The 17,090-nt window shown below is 48.5% G+C and overlaps 1 protein-coding gene and 1 long non-coding RNA gene across 2 annotated transcripts; both read left to right on the top strand.

Annotated features, from left to right (window-relative positions):
- The first annotated feature begins 3,738 nt into the window (after positions 1-3,738).
- LOC130380723 (uncharacterized) lies at positions 3,739-5,275 on the top strand. Its single transcript, XR_008895322.1, has 3 exons — positions 3,739-3,821; positions 4,227-4,347; positions 4,956-5,275. It is a non-coding gene; the product is annotated as an uncharacterized LOC130380723 (long non-coding RNA).
- A 979-nt stretch (positions 5,276-6,254) lies between these two features.
- LOC130381058 (uncharacterized) lies at positions 6,255-16,764 on the top strand. The gene is made up of 7 exons (XM_056588479.1): positions 6,255-7,279; positions 7,511-7,612; positions 7,684-7,800; positions 9,177-9,246; positions 9,431-9,512; positions 16,247-16,542; positions 16,699-16,764. Exons 1-7 carry the CDS (start codon positions 7,197-7,199, stop codon positions 16,762-16,764), a joined length of 816 nt encoding a protein of 271 aa, XP_056444454.1. The 5' UTR covers positions 6,255-7,196.
- Positions 16,765-17,090: the final 326 nt, after the last annotated feature.

Raw genomic sequence — 17,090 nt, 5'->3', positions numbered from 1 at the left:
TTAAGGATGCTACTGCTAAGGATGTACTGCTAGGGATGCTACTGCTAAGGATGCTATGCTAAGGTGCTACTGCTGAGGATACTACTGCTTAGGATGCTACTGCTAAGGATGCTACTGCTAAGGATGCTACTGCTAAGGATGCTACTGCTGAGGATGCTACTGCTTAGGATGCTACTGCTAAGCATGCTACTGCTTAGATTGCTACTGCTAGGATGCTACTGCTTACTGTGCGTTCACACCAAATGCGTCGGGGCGACAAGATCCCATACAAAGTGAACGCAGAGACACGCATCGGGCGAATTTTTCGCGAGGGAAAAACCGGCGACATGTTTTGATTTGTCGCGCGACACTTTGGCCCGTGCACAGGCGAGCGCGTTAACGAGGATTTGTGGCGCGACAAATTTGCTTGAGTTGAAAAATGTCAACTTTGACGCGAATTTTGCATGATGACAGCCGATCAGCGTTCAACAGCGTGGCCACTGAGTCACATGTGTAACGTAACAGCCAAATCCGCGTTCAACCGGCCCAACTTCGGTGCAGTTCAGTCCGGGCGTGAAAACTCGGCAGCCGGCATGGAGGAGAGACAGTGAATTGTTGCCGTATTTGCGCCTCCCGGCGCTCATATGACTACTTACTATAATGTAATTGTATACATAATAACACGGCCACAAAAGCTCTGTGCGCCTCCGGATGGCCGTTACGCGTGGGGAGCTCTCATAGGGATTGGGCTTCTTGGGGTTGTTAACCGGCGTTGCTAATGCTAAACGGTTTGTATTAGGTAGGCCTAATCTAAATAAATCTCTGTCTAATCGAATAACTTCATGCCACTGGCTTTTCCAGTGGTCAATACCAACTATTTATGAATAGTGACGCTCGGGTCCTCCGACGTCTCTCCCTCTTCAACATAGGCATGGCATGGTGGAGACCAAGTGTCGGCGTTGGTTTGTTGTGAAACACAGTTAGGATGTACTGCATTGAGGCTTGGCCTATGCTAAGGGATTGGTACAATGCTTGGCAACCACAATGGGCCAAATGGGGCTAATGATGCTACTCCCGTACATGCTACTGCTAAGGGGATTTTTTTTTTTTTTTTTTTTTTTTGGCTATTTTTACTGCTAATGATGCTAAGGATGCTAATGCTCATGATTCCTGTATTCCTGTAATCAAACATCCTGTCTCTTCTTGTCAGATACTCATTCTGGACCCGTTACTACCGGTACAATGTCTCTGTTCTGTTCTGTCTGTCTGTCTGTCTGTATGGCTGTCTGTCTGTCTGTCTGTCTTTCTTTTCTGTCTGGTCTGTCTGTCTGTCGTCTGTCTGTCTGTCTGTCTGTACTGTCTGTCTGTCTGTCTGTCTGTCTGTCTGTCTGGTCTGTCATGTTCTGTTTCTGTCTGTCTGTCTGTCTGTCTGTTCTGTCTGTCTGTCTGTGTGCTGTGTGTGTGTGTGTGTGTGTTTGTCTATGTTTGTCTATGCGTCTATGTGTTTGTGTGTCAGTGTGTCTGTCTCTCTCTCTCTCTCTCTCTCTGTCTTAACCCTCCTTCTCTCTCTCTCTCTCTCTCTCCTTCTCTTTTCTTCTCTCTCTCTCTCCTTCTCTCTCTCTCTCTCTCTCTCTCTCCTCTCTCTCTCTTCTCCCTCCCTCCTCCCTCCCTCCTCTCTCTCTATCTCTCTCTCCACCTCTCTCTCTCTCTTCCTCTCTCTCTCTCTCTCTCTCTCTCTCTCTCTCTCTCTCTATCTCTCCTCCTCTCTCTCCCTCCCTCCCTCCCTCCCGCCCCTCTCTCTCTCTCTCTCTCTCCCCCTCTCTCTCTCTCTCTCTCTCTCTCTCTCTCTCTCTCTCTCTCCCCCCCCCTCCCTCTCTCTTCTCCCTCCCTCTCTCTCTCTCTCTCTCTCTCTCTCTCCAGACGGTGACCAGTGCCAGCCCAACCCGTGCCTCCAGGGGGGGAACTGTACGGACCGGGTGGGGGGCTTCGTCTGCAGCTGCAGATACCCCCACCACGGCCCGGACCTGTGAGGAGAGCCCCCCCCCTATCGCACCTCCCCTCAAGTCCACTCTAGCAGGTATCACCTCCTCAGGTATCACCTCCTCAGGTCACTATAGCAGGTATCACCTCCCCTCAGGTCACTATAGCAGGTATCACCTCCTCAGGTATCACCTCCTCAGGTATCACCTCCTCAGGTATCACCTCCTCAGGTCACTATAGCAGGTATCACCTCCTCAGGTCACTATAGCAGGTATCACCTCCTCAGGTATCACCTCCTCAGGTATCACCTCCTCAGGTCACTATAGCAGGTATCACCTCCTCAGGTATCACCTCCTCAGGTATCACCTCCTCAGGTATCACCTCCTCAAGTCACTATAGCAGGTATCACCTCCTCAGGTATCATCTCCTCAGGTCACTATAGCAGGTATCACCTCCTCAGGTATCACCTCCTCAGGTCACTATAGCAGGTATCACCTCCTCAGGTATCACCCTCCTCAGGTATCACCTCCTCAGGTCACTATAGCAGGTATCACCTCCTCAGGTATCACCTCCTCAGGTATCACCTCCTCAGGTATCACCTCCTCAGGTCACTATAGCAGGTATCACCTCCTCAGGTCACTATAGCAGGTATCACCTCCTCAGGTATCACCTCCTCAGGTATCACCTCCTCAGGTCACTATAGCAGGTATCACCTCCTCAGGTATCACCTCCTCAGGTATCACCTCCTCAAGTCACTATAGCAGGTATCACCTCCTCAGGTATCACCTCCTCAGGTCACTATAGCAGGTATCACCTCCTCAAGTCACTACGAGTTTGTGTGTGTGTCTGTACCTCTGTATGTGTGTGTGTGTGTGTCTGTACCTGTGTGTGTGTGTGTGTGTGTGTGTGTGTGTGTGTGTGTGTGTGTGTGTGTGTGTGTGTGTGTGTGTGTGTGGTCAGAGGTGCGCTGTGCTGTGGACGGTCCTGGTTCCTGTCATCAGTTCTGTAAAGTTGGAACGATGAGCCGATCTGTTTGTGTTACCGAGGATTCACACTACAGACTGACAGGAAGACCTGTCTGCCCCACGGTGAGTGGAACCGTCTGTCTGACGCACACCTGTCTGTCTGACACACACCTGTCTGTCTGTCTGAAAGATCCACCTGTATTTCTGACAGTATGATACACCTGTCTGTCTGACAGTATGATACACCTGTCTGTCTGACAGCATGGTACTCCTGTCTGGCTGAGAGTACGGTACACCTGTCTACCTGACAGTTTTATACACCTGTCTACCTGACAGTATGATACACCTGTCTGTCTGTCTGAAAGATCCACCTGTCTTTCTGAAAGTATGGTACACCTGTCTACCTGACAGTTTTATACACCTGTCTACCTGACAGTATGATACACCTGTCTGTCTGACAGTATGATACACCTGTCTGTCTGACAGCATGGTACTCCTGTCTGGCTGAGAGTAAGATCCACCTGTCTGACTGACAGTATGATACACCTGTCTGTCTGACGGTTTGATACACCTGTCTGTCTGACAGTATGATACACCTGTCTGTCTGGCAGTATGATACACCTGTCTACCTGACAGTATGATACACCTGTCTGACTGACAGTATGATACACCTGTCTGTCTGACAGCATGGTACTCCTGACTGTCTGACAGCTTGGTACTCCTGTCTGGCTGACAGTATGGTACACCTGTCTGTCTGCAGTATGATACACCGTCTGTCTGACCAGTATGATGCACCGTCTCACCAGCTGAGTATCATGTGGACAATGGCTGCCGAGCAATGAGACCCAAACTGCCCAAGCCCCGCCCCCCTGCTCTGATGGACGCTGCCCGTGGCAGGTAGGTCCCTCAGGCAATCACAACCCCCCATCTATTAGCCTAGCCTATCAGAAATGTTGCATATACAGGCGTTATATATTTATATTAAAATGATCTATAATGATATAATATGTATACACGTACAGGCGTTATATATTTATATTAGAATTATCTATAATGATATAATATGTATACAGTACAGGCGTATATATTTATGTTTATATAAGCATTATCTATAATGGTATATTATACATATACAGGCGTTATATATATATATATATATATATATATTAGTATTATCTATTAGCTATATTATATCTACATACACAAGCGTTATATATTTATATTAGTACTATCTTGAATGCTATATATATGCTATGTATCTATGCATCATTCGTATTCTAACTATTGTTGTATTGTTGTCAGGTGTCGCTGTTGGACAACAAGGGGGTGGAGCTATGTCAGGGCGTGGTCCTAGGGGGCGTGGCCATCCTGACCTCCGCGAGCTGTTACACAGGAAGAGCCACAAGCCTGCATGTTGACCAGGGTGAGACCCCCAGTAACATGCATAACACGTTATGATCACAGTACTGATCAATGTGATAACAGTTAGAACATGTTATTATAACAGGCTAAAATGTACAGGAATAACGGGTTATAAAACAGTTTTAACATTATATTGTACAATAATAACATATTTTAATACAGTAATATCATGTTATAATATAGTTTTAACATGTAATAATACAGTATTATTATGTTCGGGTTAGGGTTAGTGTGTGGGGGGGGGGTCACCGTACGATGCAGAATTCACATGTTATAAAAACGTATTTACTTAATTAGTTCTAACAGTACTTCCAAAGTATAATAGCAGTTGCAAGATGTTACAATGAAAGTACATAATGTACAGTAATGTACATTATGTTATAATTCAGTATTAACATGTTATAGTACAATAATGACATTATACTACAATATCGACATGTTATAATGCAGCATTAACAGGTTATAATACAGTATTAACAGGTTATAATAACAGTATTAACAGGTTATAATAACAGTATTAACAGGTTATAATACAGTAGTAACATGTTATAATACAGTATTAACAGGTTATAATTACAGTATTAACAGGTTATAATAACGTGTCCTCAGGGGGGCGGGCGGTCCCCGTCCTCAGCGCCTTCCTGCACCGCGGCTTCCAGGCGGGTCTCCATGACAACGACCTGGTGGTCCTCCACCTGGCCACGCCCCCTGCTCTTTGGCCCCTCCCTCTTCCCGCTCTGCTTGCCCACCAAGGACTTCAGTGAGAACGTCCTGATGCATGCTGGGAGCCCCGGCCTGACGTGGCTGGGGTCGGAGGTCGTGACCTACGTGACCCTGGATGCCTGCCGCCGCCTCCTCAACACCTCTCAGCCAATCAGCAACAAGATGTTCTGCATGGCCGCCCCCCCCCGCCCGGCCCGGCCCGCAGGACGTGGAGCGGCGCTGGCGGGCGTCGCCGGTGGCGTCGCGCCGGCACGGCACCGCCTTCCTCACCGGGCTGCTGCTGCCCCTCCCCCCCGGGGGGAGGGGCCAGGGGCGGGGCCCTGCTCTTCACCAAGCTGTCCCGCTTCCTGCCGTGGATCGGTGCCACGCTGGAGCGCATCCAGAGACTCCAGGACGAGGTGCCGGACGCTGAGCCCCCCCCACGCCGAGCCCCCCACGCTGACCCCCCCCCACGCTGACCACCCACACTGACCCCCCCCCCACGTTGACCCCCCCACGCTGACCACCCACGCTGACCCCCCCCCACGCTGACCCCCCCCAGGCTGACCCCCCCACGTTGACCCCCCCCCACGCTGACCCCCCCACACTGACCCCCCCAGGCTGACCCCCCCACACTGAGCCCCCCCATGAGGACATCACATCACATACTAACAATGAGGTCACGGCCCAACGATGAGGTCACGGCCCAGCGATGAGGGTCACGGCCCCAGCGATGAGGTCACGGCCCAGCGATGAGGTCACGGCCCCCAGCGATGAGGTCACGACCCAGCGATGAGGTCACGACCCAGCGATGAGGTCACGGCCCAGCGATGAGGTCACGGCCCAGCGATGCGGTCACGGCCCAGCGATGAGGTCACGGCCCAGCGATGAGGTCACGGCCCTCATCAGTTTGTCTGCCTACCTGTTCCCTATTCCTGGTCCGTCCATCTGCCCTCCCGTTGCCGACCCCTGCCTGCCGACTACCCTCTGCCAGTCGATCCTGTCCCCAAATAAAGCCTTGTACTTATCCTGCGCTAGTCGTCTGTCCGTGCACTTGGGTTCTGCTAAACGCCCCCATTACAGCATGTGTTAATGCTTTGTATGTGTGTGTGTGTGGTGTGTGTGTGTGTGTGTGTGTGTGTGTGTGTGTGTGTGTGTGTGTGTGTGTGTGTGTGTGTGTGTGTGTGTGTGTGTCTTCATGTTTGTGTCTCCATATGTGTGTATCTGTCTGTCTGTCTGTATCTGTGTGTGTGTTTACCTTGGCCCTTTCTAAATACCTGCCTGTATGTAACAAGATGAACCCGACCCAATCCAGCCCAACAAGATGACTCATTGAAGAGAATGAAGACAGAAAACAACCCTGCCTATTATCGAATCACAGCCAGTACAGACATGCCTACCCTGACTCTGAGTGTGATTCTGTTCATTATGTTCATCAGTCTCTTTATCGATAACATATCTATGTTCCTGTGGGTTCTGCTGTGAAGAGGGAGAACCAGTGATGTGTCTCTACGTGTTGTTTGACCTCAACTGTCTCTTTGTTTTCCTCTGTCTGAGCTTGTAGACATCAGAGCTCTCTGTCCAGCGTTCGTTATTATCACTGATTGAAGTCATGGAACAGCAGCCAATTGGATGCTAGTGCTAACTGGGAGGGGAACTGGTCCAACTGGTTGGTTAAAAGCATCTTTTCCTTGTAAGGAGTTGGACAGTTTGGTGTGGCTCACTACATTACAGCAGGGAGAAGACTAAGGTACTGTACTCCACTCTGATCTGTGATGGATCATAAAGATGCTTAAATTATACGTCATATCGGGTACTGCTAATCAAACAATAACTCCCATAATGAGCGCGTTAAGGTGGACTTCCTCATCTGAGGTTCAGTTCTGTAGCTTCCTCATGCTAAGGTTGACTTCCTCATCTGAGGTTCAGTTCTGTAACTTCCTCATGTTAAGGTTGACTTCCTCATCTGAGGTTCAGTTCTGTAGCTTCCTCATGCTAAGGTTGACTTCCTCATCTGAGGTTCAGTTCTGTAGCTTCCTCATGCTAAGGTTGACTTCCTCATCTCATCAGTCTGTTGCAGCCCTTCCTCCTGCACCTTCAAAATAGCTTTATAGCGTATGGTACGGATCGTATTTTCTCCAGTCTACTATGGATGCGGAGAGAGAGGACGGGGGTCCTACCTCTAAGACCACTCTGTCTGGGGAACATGGCCGCCGGAGCAAAGCTAAGAGGTAAGAAGAGGATCTCTCTCTCTGTGACTGTTGTCCATCTCAGAGCTCAACAGTGATGCATCAAGGCTCCATCATTAGTCTGAGTAACAGCTGTGTGTGTGTGTGTGTGTGTGTGTGTGTGTGTGTGTGTGTGTGTGTGTGTGTGTGTGTGTGTGTGTGTGTGTGTGTGTGTGTGTGTGTGTGTGTGTGTGTTTGTGTGTGTGTGTGTGTGTGTGTGTGTGTCTGTTGAAGCCCAGAGCAGCAGCAGAGAGCATACTCCCCTGGAACCAGACGTGTCTCCATGAAGAGCATACGTAACCTGTTCAGAAAAAAGAAGCAAATTAATGAACAAGGGTAAGAATTCATCAGATATTATAGAAACACAGTGTCTATCCTACATCCATAAACCCTTGTTTTTCTTGAAGAATCCAGCAGGAGAGAGCAGACTCCCCTGGACCCAGCTGTGTCTCCATGAAGAGTGACCGGTCTATGGATCAACCTTATAGCTTTAAAGATGGAAATCAGCAACCTTCTAAGGAAAGGTGAGGATTCAATCAATGTATCAGCGGGCTGTTCAACTTGCGGCTCGCGGATCATCTTGATCCGGCCCGCCGATCGTTAATCAGAACATATCAATCAGGAGGAAGCAGTTTCTGAGCAAGATTGAGAGCTAGTTTCATTTCCTCCAATAGGAAAACCCTTCTGTCCAGTTAGCCCCGCCCCCAGGACCCGCCCTCTCTGTGCGTAGGCCAACGTCTTGCCTCTGCTGGAGCAAAGCGTTTAGACAGCTAATAAATAGGTTGTTCACGTTGGGAAAGCGAAAAGTTAGACAATGAACCGCGACATTTAAATTTACATGTGCAAAAATGGCAACATACTCTTTAATTTGTAGGGACCCGTAGGGTAAATTGGGGGTGGTACTAGCTCGAGCAGGCAATTTACCTCTGGCAGAGTAAACATGCGGACCATGCTGGGAAAAAGGCGTGCATAAGACGGGCATATTTGGCAGTGTAACAACGCCTTCAGGCGCACCACATCACGCATCGGCCCAGCTCCAGTGGATCTCACCGATGTCTCAGACTAAGCAGCAAAAAAAACGTGTGAGAATCTATTTGGTATTCAGTTCATTGCACCTGCCAACAGACTAGACTGAGTGGAGCGGTCGACCGCTCCAAGAAGGCGGCCAAAAGGCTCGGCAGCGCCAGTAGTAGCGGTCGATGTCTTTGCAATGTCTGCATGTCTATAACGGTCCTGAATCAGAGAGCAGAACCGCTCTGAACGACCACCAGAGGGGGCTATAACGGTCCTGAATCAGAGAGCAGAACCTCTCTGAACGACCACCAGAGGGGCTGCTATAACGGTCCTGAACCAGAGAGCAGAAACCTCTCTGAACGACTACCAGAGGGGGCTACAACGGTCCGAACCAGAGAGCAGAACCTCTCTGAACGACCACCAGAGGGGGCCTATAACGGTCCTGAACCAGAGGGCGGAACCTCTCTGAACGATCACCAGAGGGGGCTATAACGGTCCTGAACCAGAGAGCAGAACCTCTCTGAACGACCACCAGAGGGGGCGATAACGGTCCTGAACCAGAGAGCAGAACCTCTCTGAACGACCACCAGAGGGGGCTATAACGGTCCTGAACCAGAGAGCAGAACCTCTCTGAACGACCACCAGAGGGGGCTATAACGGTCCTGAACCAGAGGGCGGTACCACAGCCTCCCTCCGCGTCGCGTGGCCTCTTGGTCCCGATGAGAAACCATTCACAGAGCGATGATGAGCTGGAGAAGAACAGTCCGTCCTAACAGCACCAATCTCAATTCACGTGTGTTTGTGTGTGCGTGTGCGTGTGCGTGTGTGTGTGCATGTGTGTGTGTATATGCGTATGTTTGTGTGTGCGTGTTTGTGTTCTCAACAGACAACACCAGGAGTGGTCAGAGGTTACCAGTGCTCAGTCTGTACAGCAGCATCAAACAGAGCTGATCAAGGTGTGTAATATGTCCAACAAGACGTTTGACTTCTGCTCTACATGATCATCAGAAAGCATCTCTTGTGGAGCTCATAGTCTCCAGGCTTCCCTCTTTAGACCAGCTGACGTGAATCACGGACAGATGCTTCTGATGTCCTCAGTGAGTCAGAGTAAAGTTCTCCTTGATGTTTGTTCTGTTCCAGAGGGCTGAGGAGAACGCACACGCTTTCCTAGACAAGGAGCTGAAGAAGCTCTGGAGGGATCTCTTCTCAGATTACCCACAATGCTCAGGAGTCAGAGGGAGGAGGAGGAGGGGTGTGGAATGATAAGAAGGAGGAGCAGAGGAGGCGCGCCATAGAGGGACGTTGTAACATCACAATGTCTCTGCCCTGATGGCGAGATGAACAAGAAGGGACTGGCGACAAACTGTTGAGAGGTAAGAGACTCTTATCTTGAAACACAGAGAAGAATACACATTTTGAATAACAGTAGGGGATTATTTTTTATTCTTTTTCAGACTAAATACCAAATGTGACACTTATACATTTCAAACTTCAATGTGGAGACAATCTTTCCTCTTTGGGAATAAATGGTTTGATCCAGATCTGTAGGGTTATTATTAGGGCTGTCAAAATTGCTCAAAATGACATTCGAATGTTCGTTTGGAAAAAATCACGAATTCCAACTATTCGAATATCTGGTTGCCTATTTTACGCAGTTGCCGTCAATATGTCAATTAATGCGACAAAACCATGGTTTTCAAATTAGTGGGATATATATATATCCTATATATAGGGCGGCGGCTTCCTGCTGGGCATTTCCTTACTTTAAAACGATGGACATCGCGAACAGACGGAGGCTCATTCACAAAGCAGTTAGGCGCTTGTACCGCGCGAGTGTTTTTTCACATCTTTCGAATATTATGAGGGACATCGCGAACAGACAGAGGCTCACTCCACAAAGCAGATAGGCGCTTGTGTAACGAGCTGTTGGCACTTAGATATTTATATGACAAGAATGACACCAAGCGTGGAAGGGACAATAGTCTCGTTTACTTAGTACTATCAGAAATCACCCAAGTCACAGCGTGAGAGCTGGAATACTATATCCAAGTACGGAAACCCCGAGGGGATAAAATACATTCGCTCTTCACAATACTAGTCTGTTACACTTGTAACGCGGGAGTGTTTTTTCACATTCGAATATTATGAGGGACATCGCGAACAGACAGAGGCTCATTCACAAAGCAGATAGAGGCGCTTGTACCGCGGGAGTGTTTTTTCACATTCGAATATTAATTTTCACGTTCGAATTCGCGTTTTTGGATGCATTTCGAACGAATATTCGAACTTCGAATATTCGTTGACAGCACTCCTAGTTATTATGTGGGTCTCAGGTTAAAGAATGTTAAGCATCATTACAGCACCAAATCCCCCCGACCACTTCACCCCCGTTCTCGGTCCAACTAAATTGGCTCCCTGTCCAACACGGATTGACCTTAAAACCCTTCTGCTCACCGACAAAGCCCTCCACAACGTGGCCCCCACTTATATCCCCGACCTCCTCCAGGAGGACAGGCCCTGCCGCTCCCCTTCGTCATCCTCAGCTGGTCTTCACCGTCCCCACCTCCCGCCTCAGCACCCCTGGGTTCTAGGGCTCTCAGCACCGTGGGTGCTAGGGCTCTCAGCACCGGGGTGCTAGGGCTTCAGCACCCTGGGTGCTAGGGCTCTCCGCACCCTGGGTGCTAGGGCTCTCAGCACGTGGGTGCTAGGGCTCTCAGCACCGTGGGTGCTAGGGCTCTGAGCTGCACTGCTCAAAGGCTTGGAGACACCCTGACAACATTCAAATCTCTCCTCAAAACCCAGTTTTTCGAGGACCCCCTATGGACCCCCTACCGTGGGTTCCCCTCGTATCCCCATTGTGCTGCTGTTCTTACCCCCTCCTACATGGGTCTCCTCACTGTTCTTACCCCTCCTCCTACCTGGGTCTCCTCACTGCTGTTCTTACCCCCTCCTACCTGGGTCTCTTCACTGTTCTTACCCCCTCCTACCTGGGTCTCCTTCACTGTTATTACCCCCTCCTACTTGGGTCTTATGTCTGTTGTTTTTATGTCTTATGTTGTTTTATGAACTGTAAGGTGACCTCCTTGGGTGTCATGAAATGCACCTTGAAATGAAAGATATCAATGTAATTCTATTATCCTTTTCATGATTACAAATAAACTGCTATCAACAGCAGAATAAGTCAGTGGAGATGCAACACTGTCTTGTAATATTCAGCATGTAATCTTTACACCTATTCACTATCATTATCTACTATCATTAGACCAATCATATGCTGTTGAAAAACGAAATAGTCCCTGAACATTTTGAATCTCTAATATGGTGTCTTTGTCACGACCAGCTTCTCTGACCACCAAGTTATGAAGCCACTTTTAATATCATGAAGTTGATAATTTAACAGGGAATATTGACATGTTCCATGTCACCATACACTAACTGATGTCTTCTGTGTTTTTCTCATTCAGGATCTGCTGCTGTCAAGTGCCAACATAAATCAAGTCTCAATTGAAGAAGAAGCTCTGGTGTGTGTTTCAGGGAATCGCTGAACCTGGACATTCAACACCTCTGAATGAGTTCTTCACAGAGAGTCTTCATCACAGAGAGAGGCAGTGGAGAGGTCAACAAGGAACATGAGGTCAGACTGATTGAAACAGCTTCCAGGAAAACCAGTCAAGGAGGGAAACACCAATCAAATGTAGAGACATCTTTAAACCCCTTACCTGGACAAGATAAACCAATCGGACAATTTTGACAACTGGAAGTGGCCGGCATAGGTAAAACCATCTTGACACACAAGTTCACTCTGGACTGGGCTGAAGGCAAAGCAACCACGACATACACTTCACATTTCTCTTCAATTTCAGGGAGCTGAATTTACTAAAGGGAAAGAGTTAAGCTTGGTGGAACTTATTCATCACTTCTTTATTGAGACCAAAGAAGCAGAAATCTGCAGATTCGACCGGTTCCAAGTTGTCTTCATCTTGGATGGTCTTGGATGAGTGTCGATTTCCTCTGAACTTCCAGAACAACCCGACCTGGACTGTGTCACAGAGTCCACCACGGTCGACGTGCTGCTGACAAACCTCATCAGGGGCAACTTGCTTCCTTCCGCTCGCATTTGGATACAACACGCCCTGCGGCAGCCAATCAGATCCCTGCTAAGTGTGTTGACATGGTGACAGAGGTGAGGGGGTTCACTGACCCACAGAAGGAGGAGTACTTTAAGAAGAGATTCAAAGACGAGACGCTGGCCAACACAATCATCTCCACATGTCAAGAAATCACGAAGCCTCAACCTCATGTGTCACATCACAGTCTTCTGCTGGATCACTGCTACAGTCTGGAGGACTTCTTCAAAACATCCCAGATAGGAGAAGAGACGCCAAAGGACTGTGACTCAGATGTACAGCCACTTCCTGAGGGTTCAGTCCATACAGGGGGACAGGAAGTATCGTTGGATAGCTGAAACAGATCCACACTGGAGTTCACAGAGCAGGCACATCATGTTTTACTGGGAAAACTGGCTTTTAACCAGCTGGCGAGTGGCAACCTGATCTTCTACGAGGAAGACCTGGCAGAGTGTAAAAATTTTTTTCAACGAAGCCTCAGTTGTACTCAGGACTGTGCACCCAGATCTTTTAAAGCAGAGTGTGGGCTGTACAGAGGTGAAAAGGTGTTCTGCTTTGTTCATCTGAGCATCCAGGAGTTTCTGGCTGCCCTATATGTCTTCTGGTCCTTCATCCACGAAGGGGTCATCTGCTCCACAGAACGAACGGCCAACCTCCAGGAAAGGTACCTCCTCCCTCCTCTACCAGAGTGCTGTGGACAAGGCCTTACAGAGTGAGAACGGACACCTGGACTTGTTCCTCCGCTTCCTCCTGGGCCTCTCTCTGGAGACCAACTCAGATTGTCCTACGGATGATCTCCTGGGACACACACAAAGTAGATCACTGATCACTAAGATTAAACAAGGTCTGCAGGGACAGACAAGATGTAGCTCACAGCACCAACAAGGAAACCGCGTCTTACATCAAGGAGAAGACCTAGACTGGGATTTATCTCCAGAAAGAAGCAATCAATTGTTCCACTGTCTGAACTGAGCTTGAACGACCATTCCTCTAGTGGAGGAGATCCAAACAGTCCATGACATCAGGAAGACTCTCCAGAGTACGTCATCTCTCTGCTCAGTGGTCAGCTAGGGTTTTCCTTCATTTTGCTACTGTCATCAGAAGAGGAGCTGGACGTGTTGACCTGAAGAAATACTCTGCTTCAGAGGAGGGTCTTCTGAGGCTGCTGCCAGTGGTCAAAGCCTCCAAAACATCTCTGTAGGTTCACTCATAACATGTATTACAATACACAATGTTATTATATTATGCACTCAGATATTTGTTACATTATCGACTGGGGTTTCCACATTATTGCTATGGGTTTAAATACAACTAGAGGTTGAGCGAACGCAACGCGCGCGCCAAAACTGTAGTATATATAATAGATGAATATAAAGGTTATAAAAGTTATAACAACTTCACCAAGGTGAAAAGTCAAAATCAAAATTAAAAGATCTACATTACTTTAATCACACTTCCTTACATGTTGTGTTTATTGTGTGTGTAGCCTGATGGCTGTCATCTGTCAGAGAGATGCTGTGAAGTTCTGGCCTCAGTTCTCAGCTCCAGCTCTAGTCTGAGAGAGCTAGACCTAAGTACCAATGATCTGCAGGATTCAGGAGTGAAGCTGCTCTCTGCTGGACTGGGGAGTCCACACTGTACACTGGAAACTCTCAGGTCAGTTGTCAGCCTCTTCTTCAAACTGGTTATTTTAGCTTCCAGTAAGTGCTGCTCCTGCCTGATGCATTTCTGTTGCTCTTTTCCCTGCTGACAAAAACACTCCCTGGTTCTACACAATGTTAGAACCTGTGAAGAAACGGTCTTAGCGTACCAAACACAGCGGACTTCTCCTTCAATTAGAATTAGGGCATTTAGCAGACGGTTTCATCCAAAGCGACATCTGTTAATAGACACATTGACACACCGACGGCAGAGTCAACCATGCAAGGCGACAGCTCGTCAGGAGCAGTTGGGGTTAAGTGTCTCGCTCAGGGACACATCAACACTCAGCTAGGAGGAGCTGGAATGACACTCCTGACTCTAATTGAACAATATATCATTGAGTTGTAGTTATTGAGAAAGGAGCATTTCTTTAAGATCCTGTCACATCCAAGTGAAGGAAGTTCTGCTGTCTGTGATGATGTCATCTCCCCACTTCCTCTTCCTGTTTTTCAGAATTTCAAGGTGGCACAGCTTTGTCTCAATAAAGTATCACTAAAGCTTTTACTTGTCCTCCAAATGGAATGAATACACTTTATAAATGTGGTTTCTTTAGTATGAACTGCTCTCAAGCAGATACAATAAATGGTTGTGTGTGTGTGTGTGTGTGTGGTGTGTGTGTGTGTGTGTGTGTGTGTGTGTGTGTGGTGTGTGTGTTGTGTGTGTGTGTGTGTGGGTGTGTGTGTGTGTGTGTGTGTGTGGCTTGTCTGGCTGCCTGGTCACACAGGAAGGCTGTGCTTCTCTGGCCTCAGCTCTGAGCTCCAACCCCTCCCATCTGAGAGAGCTGGACCTGAGCTACAATCACCCAGGAGACTCTGGAGCTGCGCTGCTCTCTGCTGGACTGGAGGATCCACGCTGGAGACTGGACACTCTCAGGTATGGAGAGGACAGCTCACCACTCAGGGACAAAGTCTCCTTCAAGGATTCAAGCCGCTGCTAGATGAAGTGGTTTGAAGAGGCAGCTGTAACTCATGTTGTGTAGAACGTGATGAGACAGCAGATGATGAAGGTGAATGTTTCAACATGCTGCTCTCACTTTGTTTCCCCCCCAGTGTGGAGCACGGTGGAGTGTGGAGGCTGAAACCAGCTCTAAAGAAGTGTAAGTGTCTGTTTGACTCATCACAAAACACACTCACTATTGAGATGGAAAGTCCATCCACACAGCAGGAGGTGACGTCCGTCATTCACATGTGGACTTGTGTATACGTTTGCGTAGCTATGTTTCCCTGTGTTGATGTATGTCTAGTATGTTTGTTATAGGTGTGTGTACGTATGTGTACATGTCTATATATAGTATGTATGAACCAGTTCTATGGTACCAACAGTTAGTTTCCAGCCTTTATGTGAGCTCAGCTGGTTCAGTCTGTTGTTTACACAGGTGGATTACAATGGAACTTTTCAAAGTCTAATATCTTGACAAGTATGTTGACCATATCTTAAATATTCCATAGGAGCAATGACCTCATCATGCTGAACGTTTTGATATAAGTGTATGTCGTGCAAATATTACGGTAGTAGATTCGGTTCATACATTTTCGGCTAGGCTTCAATGTTTGAATGGGACAGTCACTCACACACACATGGGATTTACATTTAAGTAAATCTTCAAATCTTCAATGATCTTATAACCAATGTTCATAAATATTTCTAAAGGCGATGATGATGGCGATGATGCAACCCATTCTCACGGAAATACGTGACACTGTCACGTCATTTAATCTATCCATTCGTGATCTAGAACACGTAATTAAAAAATTGTCATGCCCAAAGCACAAATTTCTAACAATATGACGGCTTTTGGCCACCCGTTTCTACTTTCACCATTGATTCTGACAAATTGTGACAATTCACGGATATATTTAATGCAGGTGCACTGCTCTTTAGGCAAACCACAACTGAAAAAAAAGGTAGCTGCTTCATCTCATCTTTTTTGAGTTTGAAATTTGTGCTTTTGGCACGAAAAAAATTATATTACATGTCCCAGATCACGAATGAATAGATTAAATGACGTGACGTGACAGTGTCACGTATTACCGTGAGACTGGGTTGGATGATGATGAAGAATGGTTCAGCAACTCATCATGTCCTGGTCCCGGTCCGGGTCCTGGTCCGGGTCCTGGTCCTGGTCCAGGTCCCGATCTGGTCCTGGACCGGGTCCTGGTCCCGGCTCTTTTTACAGTCCGGGTCTGGGTCCTGGTCCCGGTCCAGATCCGGTTGGTCCTGGTCCCGGCTCTAGTCCTGGTCCCGGTCCTGGCCCCGGTCCGGGTCTTGGTCCTGGTCTCAGTCCTGGTCCTGTTCCTGGTCCCGGTCCCGGTCCCGGTCCCGGTCCTGGCCCCGGTCCGGGTCTTGGTCCTGGTCTTGGTCCTGGTCCTGTTCCTGGTCCCGGTCCTGGCCCCGGTCCGGGTCTTGGTCCTGGTCCTGTTCCTGGTCCCGGTCCCGGTCCTGGTCCTGGTCCTGGTCCTGGTCCTGGTCCCGGCTCAAGTCCTGGTCCCGGTCCTGGCCCCGGTCCGGGTCTTGGTCCTGGTCCTTTTCCTGGTCCCGGTCCCGGTCCCGGTCCCGGTCCTGGTCCCGGCTCAAGTCCAGGTCCTGGTCCCGGACCTGGTCCCGGTCCAGGTCTTGGTCCTGGTCCCGGACTATAATGAAACTTAATGTAACGATAGCGTAACTATAACATCACATGACCCCCCGCCCCCACACGTTTTGCTCAGGAGAACAGTACTAGTGATGATGATGATGATGATGATGATGATGATGATGATGATGATGATGATGATGATGATGAAGAGCGGTTCAGCAGCTCATCATGTCTGGTTCTCCCTCAGATGCCTGTGACCTCACACTGGACCCCAACACGGCCCACAGAGACCTCTCTCTGTCTGAGGACAACAGGAAGGTGACGCGGGTTGGAGAGGACCAGTCGTATCCGGATCACCCAGACAGATTTGACCTCCAGCTCCAGGTGTTGTGTAGAGAGG

The sequence above is a fragment of the Gadus chalcogrammus genome, chromosome 4, assembly GCF_026213295.1.
Source record: "Gadus chalcogrammus isolate NIFS_2021 chromosome 4, NIFS_Gcha_1.0, whole genome shotgun sequence".
Lineage (NCBI taxonomy): Eukaryota > Metazoa > Chordata > Actinopteri > Gadiformes > Gadidae > Gadus > Gadus chalcogrammus.
This window is presented reverse-complemented; position numbering and strand designations above follow the sequence as displayed.

Bases quoted from the DNA above. Each gene is read 5' to 3' on its own strand.
- LOC130381058 (XM_056588479.1), top strand. From the start codon at position 7,197: ATGGATGCGGAGAGAGAGGACGGGGGTCCTACCTCTAAGACCACTCTG. The intron at 7,613-7,683 runs GTAAGAATTCAT...TTTTTCTTGAAG, and splicing joins AAGCAAATTAATGAACAAGG to AATCCAGCAGGAGAGAGCAG. The intron at 9,247-9,430 runs GTGTGTAATATG...GTTCTGTTCCAG, and splicing joins ATCAAACAGAGCTGATCAAG to AGGGCTGAGGAGAACGCACA.